This window comes from Globicephala melas, chromosome 4 (genome assembly GCF_963455315.2).
Source record: "Globicephala melas chromosome 4, mGloMel1.2, whole genome shotgun sequence".
NCBI classification, from domain to species: domain Eukaryota; kingdom Metazoa; phylum Chordata; class Mammalia; order Artiodactyla; family Delphinidae; genus Globicephala; species Globicephala melas.
The window spans coordinates 95,146,831-95,162,138 of record NC_083317.1 but is presented as its reverse complement, the minus strand read 5'-3'; the positions used below and the strand labels follow the sequence as shown (position 1 = coordinate 95,162,138).

The window sequence follows — 15,308 nt, the reverse complement described above, 5'->3', positions numbered from 1 at the left end:
CTGTATGAATATGTTTTTTTGAATTGGGGAAGTAATAGGGGAAGAGGAGAGGTTCTTTTCTAGGATCCAGTCTGATGAGAAAAAGGGAAAAGAAAAGAGAAGTAAAGGCTGTAAATACTAAGGGAAAGCTAGGTAGCTATAAATATCTAAAAATGAAGACTGTACGTGGTGCAGTCACAGGCTGCAGCAAAGAGGATCACATAAAAGAGACAATGGAGAAGATGAAGTAGAAAATCAGGGGTGTATTTAAGTCCAACACTCAGAAGCTTCTCTGCAGGTTTGTTCAACTCCTGATTGTTTTGCTGGGATGCTAACCCATGCTGCCTCCTGCATTCCACCTTAGTGGTGGTGGTGACAGTGAAATATACGTCTAATGTTGTCAGTTTTAACCCCTAAATGCCATTGTCTATAATTTTGCTCTTTAGTTCTAGGGTGTGGCTGTCAGTATCACTTGCCCAGAGATGACAGGAACCAAGAAAGCATCACCCAAGGGATGGTGAACGCCACAACAGCTCAGACAAGGCATATGCAGTCCTAGAAATGCTACATATTCTAAGTAACTGTGTCTAGGGAGAGGGGTGAAGATAGAACTATGCTCTAATAAAAACGTGAATCCCCAAAGTCAACTTTGCCCGAGACTCATAAATGATCTTATATTTAATTCATATTTCCTGTCCTTTTGTCTTGGAGACCTAACCTCTCCTGACCTACAGTGATGAAGCAGGTCTTGGGAGGGACCTCCCTGGTGGTCCAGGGGTTAAGACTTTGCCTTCCAATGCAGGGGGTGTGGGTTCGATCCCTGGTCAGTTAAGATCCCATAGGCCTCGGGGCCAAAAAACCAAAACATAGAAAAACAGAAACAGGGCTTCCCTGGTGGCGCAGTGGTTGGGAGTCCGCCTGCCAATGCAGGGGATGCAGGTTTGTGCCCCGGTCCGGGAAGATCCCACGTGCCGCGGAGCGGCTGGGCCCGTGAGCCATGGCCGCTGAGCCTGCGCGTCTGGAGCCTGTGCTCCGCAACTGGAGAGGCCACAACAGTGAGAGGCCCGCGTACCGCAAAAAAAAAAAAAAAACCAAAAAAACCCCCCCAGAAACAATATTGTAAAACGCAGGTCTCTTACATCAGTCTGGGTATGTCGCTGACAGCCACCGTCCCGTCCTGGGTCTCGCTCTCTCCATCTTCCTCCTCTTCATCACTGCTTTCCGACTCCTCACTCGAGGAGGAGTAATCCGTCACTTTCTTCAGTGGGCGGTTTGTTTCTTCAATCCGGAGTTCTCTTAATTCTTTGGCTAATGCCGTCAGATCCTACAAGAGAAAAGTGTGTCCAGCGTATATGAATTATAGAACGACCAAAGCTACGTCTCTCAGCAAGTCTCCGACTCAAGCAACAAGAAATAAACAAGAAAAAAAAGCTCTCTATAGAACTGTTACAAACATAGTTACTGCATGAAACCAAGAAAACGATGTTTGTAGCGCGGAGAAACTAGAAAAGAAAGATGAAATAAATTTAAACTTTGTTCACAACCAATTGCTAAACTGAGACTGTTCGGTTCTGAATCTGCATGTGTATATATGTGTATGTGCACTGTGTGTGTACACATATATACAAACACTGGGTTCACATTTTATTTTGGGAAGGTGAAGTTGGTCACCCACCCTCATAGTTAATTACCCACAGGATTAGAAATTATTCCCCAGTATTTTGAGACTCCTGCCCAAGCCATAGTCATGGACTTTCTCCTCTTATGATTGCTACTGTACCAAAATCTAGCATCAGTCACAGAACAGAGCAATTCCCAAGGTTCCAGCTGCTACAATGACTCATTTGGTGTGTCATCATTCCCTGGACAGCCGAGGCACCACATCAAATAATGGCCCACCCCAAAGCCCAGTGCCACTGAAATTTAGAGCCACAGAGCTGAGTTAATCAAGAGGAACAACAACAAAATAAAACAAACAAAAACAAAAAAGAGTTCTCTTCCAGGACGATAGGTGTTTCATTTTCTTTTGTTTGATATTGCGTCACCTGGCAGAAACCCTGGCGGAGAATACTGAAATGAATGTGCAAACACCAAAAGGAAGAGGTAAACTTTCAGTTTTCCATGAGTATGATGAAACCTTTAGCCTTATGGATGTGATGAGGTGGTATTTAATCACCAGGCACATGGCAGGCGGTGTGCTGAAGATCTGACTACCTTTTATTGTACATGCTTTCAGAGCAATGCAGAGGGAAGCAGTTCTGCTAAAGCATGGCCGCTCTCATTTGCATGGGTTAAACTGCCCTTGGCACACAGCATGCAAGTGAAGAAAAAGCAATTTGACATCAGTCTTACCATTTCTCCCTATATTAGTGACCCATGTGGGAATCAAAGCATTCAGTGAGAGACAGGGGATTAGGGAGAAAGAAACTCATTTGAAGATACTAAATCCCACAGTTTTCTTATGGCCATATTCTCTCTTTATTTCAATCCAGAAATGTATTTGCCCAATTCACCTGATGTAAGGTTAGAGCAATATAGGTGATCTAAATGACATCTGATAATCTATCCTGATAGGTTAGAAGAAAAGTTGTGATAAATGTGTGTAATTAAATTATAAATATAATTTTATTTTGAGAAGACAACAGATCATCCTGTTTCTTTACTGGTGCCTATATGCGAGGCATTAATGTATTGGTTAAGACTAAGGACAGAAAATGCTGCAGGTTTTTTATTTGGTCTAGAAATTTAGAAAGTTCAAGGTGTTACGTGAAGGATTCATTTCTTTCTAATTTCATAAAAATCAAAGGGACAGCAATGACAACTTTTACATTTGTTCTGTAGTCATTTGAATTGAAGCCCTTGGAAAAGGGAAGCTTTTGAAAATTCAAATTGTGCATTTTCCACCCAAACATGCTCGCTGGGCTTTTACACACATGCACACACACATGGCGTCAATCTCAGTGGATATAGTTATCCCATCCATGAAAGTGAAACTAAAATTGTATTAAAAAGACTCAAACTGTTTAAATATAATGCACACCATGAATGAAGAGGAAAATTACCACACAGAATTTTAGGCAAATTTATTTCCGGTTTCTTTGGTGATGGGCCAAAATAAGAAAAGCTAATGCTCAGATTTCAGCTTTTTACTTCTTATTTCCTCTTGACAATTGCCAATGTTTATCTTTATCAAATTGACGAGAAAGTGAAGGGTATGCTACACTTGAGCACATTGGGAAAATAGTTTAGATATTTGTTAAAACAATTAATGGAAAAGGACATTATAATCCTCCAAACCAATAAAATAATTAAAAATTAGATAAATTTATTTTGTATTTTTCCTTCTCTATGTTAGGACCATGTATGTCTCATCAAATAATACAACTAGCATCTAAAATGTTACTTGTCATTAAAAAAATTTTTATTATAATTTAAAGAGAGAATATGGTTAAGAGAGTTTATTTCTAATGTCAGTAATCCTGAGTAAAATATAATAATATTAACTATGATTTATTTAAATTAATAATACATTTTCCCCATGGGTTGGTTTTCCTTATCACTGACATTTCAAAGCAAGACAAAGAAGATTTAAAAAAATCAAAACTATTTAGAAATATTTAGCTGGTCCAAAGTCCATTGATTTAAAGTAACTCTCACTTGTTAAAATCACCTAAATTTCTCCAAACACTGTATTTAGGAACACTTTTAAAGCTCTGACCTGCTTTATAATTTCACTTTTAATTAGAGGTTTTTTTTTTTTTTGGTTTCTGTGTTATTAAAAAGCTATCTTTCCTGAAACTTTAGAAATAATTGCAAATTCCTTTTAAGTTTAATTGGTAACAGCTTGGCAGGTGAGACATATATGAAAATCCCAAGGTACCAATAATGAGTAACTCAAAACTAATACCCCAGCCAAAGAAAATTAATCTTCCATTGCCCATAGTCTGTGTGTTTAGCTGAAGTTTTGTTCCTTATCCATCCACCCTGGAAAAGCTTAGAATAGCAAAGTTATAGGAAAGAGACATGATCTAAAACTGACACCATTGTGTTCAGATCCATTTTCGTATGTTTTATTTTCTGACAATACCAATCTTCTCCATATAATGAGTTTTTGTGGTAATTTATTGCTTGACTGTCTCAAGCCTGGAGCTAAAAAGTATTAAAAAGAGGAAAAAGTGCTATTTACAATAAAAATATTTGAGAATGTATAACTGAAAAAGAAATATGGCAAAATGTTAAGCTTTTTGACTAGAGAGTAAAGATATATAAGGGGCTCTCACCCAAAGGTTTCTTTCATGTAACACTTTTTAGAATCAACTTGATATAATTTTTCTTTCAAAAAGGCTTATTTAATCTGACAATTATGCATACTCTGCTTTAAAAGGTGCTCTTTTGGGTATCTTTTTAAAAACAATATAGTTTATGCAAATTTTAGTTCAATTTTTTAAACTATTAAAATAATAGTTAAAGATTTTAAAGTTGTTTTGTTCTTTACATATTAAAATAATTCATTTCCTTTTTAGGAAATCTAAAGATATGACTTGGGGAAGTCACTTGACTTCGAATCTTCAACTGAGGGAAAAAAGGTTTGTTCCAGTTCTGTCCAGTCTATGGATGTGCTCTGGAATTTGTCAGATTTCTACATACAATACAAAAGTGGTGGTAAAGCCAGTGTTTGCTTATGTATCTAATCTTCATGACATCTATTTAATTGTGCTAAAGTAAAAAGAATATTTATTTTGGAGGGTTGTATTAAATAATCACAGACTACGCTGTACAATCTCATGCCCCATAGGAAGGAATGCCAAATGCATGGACACTCCCCCAGACTGACTTTTATGGAACTCAAATAATTAAATTAGCAATAACAAGCAATATGTTTTTGGCATTTTAAGACTGCTCATTTCAAACTCGGGTTATCTAAATGGCGTATCAGTCACGGTGGATGGAAGCATCTTAAAACCTAGGAATGGAGATGGGAGAGAGATTTAACTCAAGGTGTTTTGACTGTGGCACTACTGCCATTTGGGGTGGATAAGTCTCTATTGTAGGTTGTTTTCCTGTGCACTGTAGGTTGTTTAGCAGCAGCTCTCCGCTCTACACACAAGACGCCAGCAGCACCGCTTCCCACCTCCAAGTTGTGACAACCAAACTGACTCCAGACTTTCCCAAATGTCTCCTAAGGGAAGGGGAGTTGCGGGGGGGATACTCATCCCTGGTCGAGGACCACTGGGTTAGGTAGAACCAAGGAATCCTGTGTTTTGGATCAGTGATACTCAAGGGGTAGGGTTAGAAGAATCATGTGGAGGGCTTTTTCCAGTCATCCATGGCTCTAGAGATTTTGGTGTACAGCTTACACCCCCTCAATTATTTGTACCTCTGTTGCCTACCTCTCATCTCTGTCCAGTGTGCTAGAGTATATCCTGAAATAAATAAAGCAATTTTTAAAAGCCTAAAATATCCTGGGTTAACCAGATGAAATCCCTGAGAGCCCTTTCCCTCATGACAGCCACCGCCAAGCTAATTTCTGGACTCATAAGAGGAAACCTTGAGCTGTGCACACACACGACCATTTTATTGGCAGCCTGAGCACCAGAACCGTTTGGGAGAAAACTGATAAAATTTGTGATAATCCCTGAAGGCTGTAGCACAGAGCAATTAAAAACATTTCCCTTTTTTCCTTCTATAATGCCATCCACACATTGTAGACGTGTAGAATCTTTTTTTTTTATATAAGCAATAATTCTTTAACTATGATAATGACTTTCTAAATCACGCTGAATGGTGAGGCGGTCATAATTCTGAAAAAGTGACGCTTTTTGGTAAAGATCAGACACATAGAAACGTGCTTCTTCCACCAGAATAGCTCCGCGCCTCAGGCCCTGGCTTTACATAGCGCTTCACACTTCAGAAAATGCTCCCGCACTCATGATCTTGAGTGAACCTAAACAATCTTGTGAGCGAGGAAAGGCAGGTGTTTTTATCCCCATTTTACAGATGAAACTGGCCCAGAGAGTTCGTGAGACTGGCCCCTCCAGTTATTTATTGGGGGAGCCAGAATCTGAAGGCAGCTTGTTCACTCCCAAAGCCTGTGCTTTTTCTACATCATTTCACAAAAACGGTGCTCAGCCTTAAAGCCATAATGCTAGCCTTCAGATTCCATGCGGTTAGGACTCTTTGCAGAAGGCCTCTCTCTTCCAAAACAACTCCACTACGCTGTATTCATGCAGGTCTGACAAACAGCAGTGAGGCAGTCATCCTTCTTAGCAAGCTACTTAAGATTGGCAAAGCCATATATTTTTCTAATGGAAAAATGTCACCACAGATAAGGAAATCAAGTTACTTAACTCGCCAGGATTCATTAACTAAAGTTGACGTTGCTGCTGACGCTGTAGTTAATGTCCCACAAATTAATCTAACAATACCCGGTAACTCCTTGTTCACAAATCACACACTATAAATGGGGACGACCCTAGAATGATGTCTCTTTTCTTTGTTAGTAAAACTGCCATCCCCTAGCAAGGCTGGCGAGTGCAGGTTAAAAGCTCAGGCTTTGCTACTGGAAGATACTAGGATGAGAAACAGTGCCAATAACAAAGCACCGATGCTTATCTTTAGCTAGACTGGAACGCTGGAAAAATGACATTTGACTGGAGCTATACACAGTGTCTGAGGGGCTCAGGCTGGCTTCTGTGAAAGGGCTCTCCTCTCAGCAGGTCACTCCAAAGGAATGAACTTTCATCTGTGATCCAATTGGCCACCTTTCTGAATATCAGCCTCAGGAAGTCAGTTTATATTTACATCTTGTGAAAGCATGACCAAGCAAATAGGTAATACTAACCTCATCTATAGCTTTCTTATAGCTCTGAGATAAGAGGAAACCAATCCAGAAGAATCCACATGAGGGGGAAAAGCCGGAAGAAAGGCAGCAGGTTAGACACAAAATGGAAATTGTTAGTACACAACTGATAAATGCAAAAAGGGCAAAAAGAACCTCAACCCAGAATGGTGTGAATGCCCTTCATTGTTACCCTCACTGTACTTCCTTACTTTAAAATGTAAAAAAATAAAGTAAACGAAAACATCTTCACATCCATTTCACAGAAAAGACTCTTGGAAAATTTAAATAAAATAAGTATATAATAACTCATTCCAAATTAATTTTCAAATTTCCACCTCCATCCTCTTATTTCTTTCTTTAAGGCTATTTGGGGTCTGACGTGTTACAGCAATGAAGCTAGATTTCAGGCTGTCAGCCCCCTATCAGACCATGCTTATCAAGTTTTGGTCTAGAAAATACAGTCCTAGAGCAGCAGAAATGCAGCAGAAAAATTGTAGTATTAATTCATGTGGAAAATAATATAGGAAAAGGCTAAAGTAAAAAGAATATACAAGAAAAATCCATAGGAAGTGCCCAAATATTCTTAATTGTTACTTTCAACATCTTTTCGCTAAAGCTGTTGAGTAGAAATTATGGAATAATGTGAGTTATTTCTCTTCCTGTCTTATTCTGTAACATAGTGCTAATGATCAGCAAAATAACCAAAAGTAGATAAGCAACCCAAGATCTGTTCATTTCTTTCCTAATCAGGTATGACTTCCTTCCAGATGCTCCTAGCATCCGTTCTTATTAATCTCAACATTTTTTGTTTCATAGTCATGAGTGCATCCCCAACCACTTTATCCTGCGGGTTCTCTGGGAAATTAAAAGAGTTCAAAACTGTTTGAGAGAAAAGCACTCACAGCCGGTCGACTATGTCGGGTAATTTCCCTGGATTCTTCAGGTTTCACCTTGGAAGGCTCATGGGGGAGCACAGGTGATCCTTCCGACTTACTGTTGGCTAGAGGAAAAAAACAGAGGGCCAAGAAAGATAATGACCGTCAGAAGGTGCTGGCTCAAGTTCTGGAGTTCTGTGGTGAGTCAGCCTTGGAAATGACTCAGCGGACACCTCATTCACTTAGGCAAATCCTCAAGCACATCCGTGAAAAAACAGTAAATGTTCAGGCAATCAAAATCAGCCATACGCGTTTAGTCTTTTAACCTGGAGGTCACTGGTAATTATATGAAAAACTAGCCAGCACCGCCATTTACTGAGCACTAATTCTGTGTCAGGCTTAGTGCTAAACGCTTTCTATGTCAATTGTCTCGTTGAATCCTTGCTCCAACCCAATGACGTGGCACTGTTTTCCTGTACGACAGTTGAACACAGAGAGATGACACAACTAGCCTAAGGTTACACTGAAGTTGCGTGCAGAGCTGGGGTTCTGTATGATTTCTCAAAGTCCTATTCTCAATTATTATACTAAACCAGCCTCCGAGCTAACATCCTATGTTTGATTTCTTCCTTTACCACTTACCCATCAGGATAAGATTTTCTGATGAACTGTTGTAGAAAAAAGTAGAAACCTGTTTTATTTGGAGGAACGATTTTTAAATGGGGGGAGGAAAGGGGAGTTGTCTAGGGTGAGGGCAGGAAGGAGAGTGTTGGTGATAAAGCGGAAGGGCCCTAGAATAGAGGTTACAGAGCAAGGGCTGGGGGAGGGCTGCCTGACAGCTACAAGTGAAGAGCATCCCTCTGATTTATGAGTTTATAGGTAGAGAAGCAGCAATCTAAGGTGGGAGAGATTCTTTTGTTTGGTTTCAAAGTGGTCTTTCCTGGGTAGGGATACACCAGGGATATGAGTGCTTTTAACCCAGGAAAACTAAAGGCCAAAGGAAAGAAGATAAGAATTAAACCTGAACCAGATCAGAGAATTAAAATGGTATACCTAAGTTTGGTTTTCTTTAGCATTTGCTCTAACTAAGCAAATTAAGTTGCTTATGAATAGAAAAAAGGTAAGGGAATGGCAGTTTTCCAAAGTAAGTAACTTTATATCTGGATCAAGGCAACAAAAGTATACATAGCTCCGGGTGGTGCCACTGATGTCAGAAGACTGCACATAGGGGCAGCCACAGGCCAGTTCCTATCCCAATTCATAGACACAAGCATTGCACGTCTGACATCGACCTTTCCAAAATGTACATACATTTGAGTTTACTCAAAGAAATATTAGGAGGTAAAGTATAATTGTGTCTAATGAAGAGGCTAAGCGAGAATAAAGAACTGGTGATTTTCATTAGGCAGAGTAATTTATAAGTGTTTTCCAAATTGCACTTCAAAAAAATCCCGGTCTTTATTACTTGGAGGCCAAATTATCTTCTGAAGAAGATTATGCAGAAAGAGTGCATTTTGATTAGCTATAAACAATAGGTTATCATGTATAATTAGCTGGACACATTAATGTTTTTCACAAGCTTCCTCATTAATGAAAACTAAGCAATGAAGAATGACTTGAATTAAATGGTCAGAGAGGCTAATTTTTACCTCTCTAATAGGAAAAACCAGAAGAGTCAAGTGTACTTCTTAAGTCATAGATTTTATATCTTCTCTCAAGTGTATATTTATTCTACATTAGCCTTTATTAACTTTCCCTTTGAAAAATACCTTGTATTCTGAACACAGTTGACACAAGGGGAAGAGGATACTTGGGGGTCCATGAAACTCTAACCAATCAATCAAATGGAAATGGAAATGCAGGTGACTGATGACTACGTTTTCAAGTAAGACCAATATTCTGTGATCTCCCTGGCGAACACTGGTATCTGCAATTAGAAAGCATTTAGTCCACACTGATGTCACACATATAACTGGGGATGGTGGTCCACTCCCCTAAGGAGACTGAGGCTGAGAGCAGTTAAGTGGCTCTTCAGCATCACACAGTGGTGGCCACGCCGGGACCAGAAGTCCTAGAAGTCAGGAAGTAATCTGGTTCCCTGTGCATGGCTCTCCTCCTCAGGGAATGCTGTCCTGGAAAGGTAGGGGAAAGCGTTACCTCGAACCCTGGTCCGTTCACTGGATCCTGCTTGTGACCCAGGTTGAGAGCCTCCTTGGGAGCTGGGCTGGGAGCTAGGGGTGCTGGAGCTGGAGGAACTGCCACTGCTCGTCCTCTGCAAGGGGCTCTCCACGATGGGCTCAGTTCTCCGGAGGTCAGGGTTGCTGCATGGACAGCAGAGCACAGAGATTACACTCTCAAGACCTTGCCACTGGTAGACACAAGCATAGTCCAGCCCCATCCCCAGTACAAAGGGGTAAAGAGAGTACCTATATGACCTTGCATTACAGGGGTCAATGGTAATGACAGTCATGCTATCCTCTGTGGAGCTCCTGGCCAGATTCTGCATCTGGACGGGAAGAACTCTTGACCCAACTCCTGGGTCATCACACCAAACGTATTAGCTCTGAAATGGTGACTCTTTAAAGGAGGCTTTCTTTTAAACCCCTTTTCCTATTCTCATTGTAAAACACTTGAAAATATTACAAGATAAAATTAAGGAAGCAATGCATGCAACCTCTGAATCAAGAGATATTCAACTATATTTTACTGGATGGAATATTATCTTCTAGTCTTTTTACTTTTGTATGTATGGAAGCACACTGTATATTCAATTTTGTGTCTTGTTTTTTTCCCCTTTAGACTGCATTGAGAGCAGCTTCTTATGCTTCTAAAAACAATAAAAGCTGCATAGTATTCCATAATATAGATAAATTAGTTCAACCATTCTCCTATTGTTAGGTGCTTCCAATACATTGCTATTATACATAACAGTGAAATAACCATCTAGATGCATACAAATATTCACAATCACATCTCTCCTAGAACTGGAATTCTTGGGTGGAATGGCATGAACTTAGGTATGTATGTGCACATATATATGTATGTGAATGTATAAACATACTGCCAGGTTTCACTGAAGTGTATGAGATGATCCATCTCACTGAATTCTTACCAGGTTTTATTATGAACAGCTAACTAATTTGTAAAAAATTGTTTCTTGTTGCTTTAGTGCAGTTTTTAAAAATTAAGTGAAGTAAGTCAGAAAGAGAAAAACAAATACCATATGCTAATACATATATATGGAATAAAAAAAAATGTTCTGAAGAACCTAGGGGCAGGACAGGAATAAAGACGCAGATGTAAAGAACGGACTTGAGGGCATGGGGAGGGGGAAGGGTAAGCTGGGACGAAGTGAGAGAGTGGCATGGACATATATACACTCCCAAATGTAAAATAGATAGCTAGTGGGAAGCAGCCGCATAGCACAGGGAGATCAGCTCCATGCTCTGTGACCACCTAGAGGGGTGAGATTGGGAGGGTGGGAGGGAGATACGAGAGGGAGGAGATATGGGGATATATGTATATGTATAGCTGATTCACTTTGTTATACAGCAGAAACTAACACAACATTGTAAAGCAATTATACTCCAATAAAGATGTTATTAAAAAAATGTAATTCTATGCTTTCCTTTTGCTCTGCCCATTTCAGGAGTATTAAGTGGGTAACAGGTACTCTGCACTGTGTTGGGTGTCAGATGCTTCATGTATAAATGTGAAAATAATATGGTCCCTTCCCTGGAGACACTTGCAGTTTGGTCTGTTAAAATCTGGCCACAAAATGGCATCATTAAAGCAGCAACTAAAGCAAATAATTTTTTTCTGAAAACACAAGAGTCTTGCTTTGCAGTAACGTATTTGGCGAAAATATTTGGTCGAGTTGCAAAAATTCTTAAATATTGGGTTATTGGAAGACATGGCTGGTGGTCTTGGAAAACAAGTGAAAATAAAATATGTCCTTATAATTTATTAATTTTGATCATACAAATGTAGAATTTATGACAATATTCACCTCTTAAATTTTTTTATGGTAAAGGGGTTGCTAAGTCAACCTAACAGTAAAACTGACTGCAGAAGTGAGTGCTGGTAAACTTAAGGAAAACTTTAAAAAGTCTTGATATTTTTATGGCACTCCTTTGAGTAGTAATTATTTTTGTGAAAACTGTTAGCATTTAATTGATTGAAATAGATTTGAATCCATAATGGAAATACCCTCCCTCCTGTTCGGAGAATACCTAAAATGATAAATGTGTGATACTTCTGCAATATGCCACCTTTCAAATTTTTCATTTTTTTTTCCAAAAGAAACAATCCTATCTCCTTTCATTCCCAAATAATGAATTCTTCCCCACTGCCCTCTTTCATTAAACAGTAGTGGTCAAGAATTATTTATGTATAATTAATAAATTCTAAAAATATTTTTTCTAAAAATTATATTACAGGTCAAGGGTGATGGGCATACTAAGGTTTCTTGGTGGTTGCTCTCATTTTGTGGAGATGTAATGTAGTGTTCTTTGTATGAAAAAAAAAATCTACGAAGAGAATACAGTTCAGTGAGTTCTGAGTATTTTCCCTGGCAGCTGGATCCTGGTAGCAGGATCCAGCTCTTTGCTCGAACACAGCACTCCTTTGATCATTTAACCAAAACCTTTCTATTAAATACCTGCTTTGTGAGACCAGTGGACCAGTTTGAGGGATGGAGGAGAGTACAGGTCACAGGGCAGACAGTCAAGGTACAACATAATCCTAGAGGTGAGACATGTGCGGTGGAGACAACAGCCAGCAAGGCAAAACTCCATGTGCTGTGCGAGCATCTGCAAATGGTGTTGGAGTTTACGAAACAAGGCATGCAGCCTAGAGTGGTCAACAGTGGTGTCAGGAAGGAGACAGGACTTGATTAGGCTTCAGAGGGGTGGGGGAAGAGTGAGAGCAGACATCGACTGGGGTTTTCCTGGGGCTTGTTGATGTAAAGAGGACGCCACCCTGACTGGGGACCAAGTCTGCGTTAGGAAACCCCGGAAGAGTGGGTCATCAGAAGAAATGGGCGGCTTATGCAGCAATGGCCTTAATGTCTGGCAGAGAACATGGGCCAGCTTATGAATGACTGGTCAGGACGGAGGCAGGCTGACCAGATAGGAGGCTGCTTCCACGTTAGATGATAAGGCCCAGGCCAGGGCTGTCCTGGCATAAAAGAGTGGCCTGGGTATCAGCAGAACCAGCGGGATGAGCCTGCGTCTCTGACTGGGGCTCAAGGGCCTCTTTCAGTGTGAAGTTAATTGGATCCCATGGGCATTAAATCCCTGACCTGGGCCTTGTTAGTACAAGTCCCCCTCCAACTGGAGCTAACCAGTGTGGGTGCTGATCTTAATAGGGTGCTATTTTTGCTGCTGGAGTCTGAAAGAAGTGTTTAGTGTCTAGGTAACCACACATAGAAAGAGGGAAACCTTTAAAATGCTTTTCTACCTTATTTGCTTTTTTGGTAAAATATGAGTGTTTTGAGAAAATGTCACACTGTTCATATTTTTCTCTTCTTTATTATGTTGTAATTTAGTCTGGCCTAGGGGCCAACGGGGCTGAGATAAATGCTCTTAGCGGGGATCAATTTCAGAAGAATTCCATGAAATAACAGATTTCCCTTGTCCATATACTAACGGAGCCTACTGAGATCCAAATGTGTAAAAACTTGAAAACATTCATATAGATTTCTTTAAATGCTAACTGTTAGCTCAGACATTTGCCATCCTGCAGAGAATGCTGTTTGGTCTATAAAACACACAGTAAAGTGAAAATTATTCCATTTACTTGAGTCATAGAAAAAAGTCAAAACAGAAAATTAGGATTACAAAGTGATTTCTTGGCCCAAATACTAGGGCCAAGTCTATAATTAACTGGCTGCCCACCAAAATTCATTTTACTTTGTTCTTTGATGACATAGCAAATGAGAACAAACAAGCCATAAGAAGACAGGTTTGGGATGGGTTGGAGAATTATTTTTTGAAATTAAGCATTTAGTCATTGGGTTTTGACTGGGTGTTATTGGATTAATTTAAATCTTTTCATACTCTGAATGTACTTGTTTAATCAAATTTTAATGTGCTTTAAAAGAACACATGAATCAAAGTTAAATGTTAAAGTGCATGGAAGGTTTTAAAACAGAAATTTAAAAAATGAACAAATCAAATCACGATTTAAACTCAACTGTTCACCTTGACATTTAAGGCAGTATAAGGCATTTGGGAGTCTATACAGTATTGCAAAGGACAAAATATTTAAAAGCAACCCTTTTTTTTTTATGGCTTTATGGATGGGCAGTTGTCTGACAAATGGTACAAAAAGAACTATGAGGACTTTATTAGAACCAATAGAAAGTAAGACAGTCTCTGTGTTCAGTAACAGCCTCCCTCCCACTCCGCTCCCACCACCCGTGAATCACATCTCCCCTTGTCTGTGCCCCTGTGAATTTCCTTTACACACTGACTCTGGGCTTGGCCATGTGACTTGTGGTTGCCAATGGGACATCAATAAAGATGATAGAAGCAAAGCCTTCAAAAGTGCTTGTTTATTGGGGCTTTCCCTCTTGGGATGCTGTCCCGAAATCACCAAACAGTCAAGAAGCCCAGGATGAAAGACCACGTGAAGGTACAGCTGACCTATCAGCTCAGTGCAGCTGCAGAAGCAAGCCCAGGTGAGACCAGTGGAACAACTTTGCAGCCAACCCACAGAATCGTGCACAATAAGAAATTGTTACTATCTCAGGCCACTATGTCTTGGCACGCTTTATTATGCAACAAAGGTGAACTAAAGCCATCTCTAGCACAGTAAATATTCCAAATCCCAAAACGTTTTAAAATGCAATCCAATCTAGAGTTGCAAAGTCTGATTCACATTTTTTTTGCGGTACGCGTGCCTCTCACTGTTGTGGCCTCTCCCATTGCGGAGCACAGGCTCCGGACGCGCAGGCTCAGCGGCCATGGCTCATGGGTCCAGCCGCTCCACAGCATGTGGGATCTTCCTGGACCGGGGCACGAACCCGCATCCCCTGCATCGGCAGGCGGACTCTCAACCACTGTGCCACCAGGGAAGCCCCAATTCACATATTAAATGCTGGTCACTTAGAGATACGTGACAGCAAGGAACAGGCTTGTTGGGCAGATTGTTTCACAAGGCAGAGATAGGGATTCTCCATCCTCCCCCTCCCCTGCAATGCCTCTGACTTTCATTGCAGGTAAATAATTATTACCTCTTAGCTCACTTCCTCTCTACCTTTTCTGTAAGCAGAAAAACATTAGTTGTCTTCACAAGGTCTGCGTTCTTTGTAAAAAGTACAATGTTTAAGAGGTTCCAAGGGAAAAGCACATGATTTGCAAACCACTGACCATCAAACACCAGTTATCTTAGGGCCTTAATATCATTAAAATAACATTTCAGAGGGAACAAAGAGCTGCTTTTTATTTGGCTATAGAATGACAGTTCTCTTTCTTTTTGGTTGAGAGAGGGAAAAAGATTTAAAGTTGAAACGATGCTTGATCTATAGCAACTAAACTTCTAAACAACTGATCTAATGAACACAGCCTTGAAGGCAGGGTTCCAATGAGCAAGAAGCACTGATAATTGGG

The 15,308-nt window shown here is 40.1% G+C and overlaps 1 protein-coding gene across 4 annotated transcripts in view; it reads right to left on the bottom strand.

The window, feature by feature from the left end:
• Nucleotides 1–15,308, bottom strand: part of TNIK (TRAF2 and NCK interacting kinase) — a 413,295-nt gene that overhangs the window by 39,323 nt on the left and 358,664 nt on the right. For 2 of the 4 annotated variants that reach the window (XM_060298419.1, XM_060298421.1), the window contains exons 19-22: nucleotides 9,853–10,016; nucleotides 7,723–7,820; nucleotides 6,821–6,844; nucleotides 1,119–1,303 (exon numbers count right to left, since the gene is read on the bottom strand). In XM_060298419.1, coding sequence (XP_060154402.1) covers nucleotides 1,119–1,303; nucleotides 6,821–6,844; nucleotides 7,723–7,820; nucleotides 9,853–10,016 — 471 coding nt within the window. The remainder of the gene's footprint in view (nucleotides 1–1,118; nucleotides 1,304–6,820; nucleotides 6,845–7,722; nucleotides 7,821–9,852; nucleotides 10,017–15,308) is intronic. The other 2 variants (XM_060298420.1, XM_060298422.1) reach the window with 1 other exon arrangement.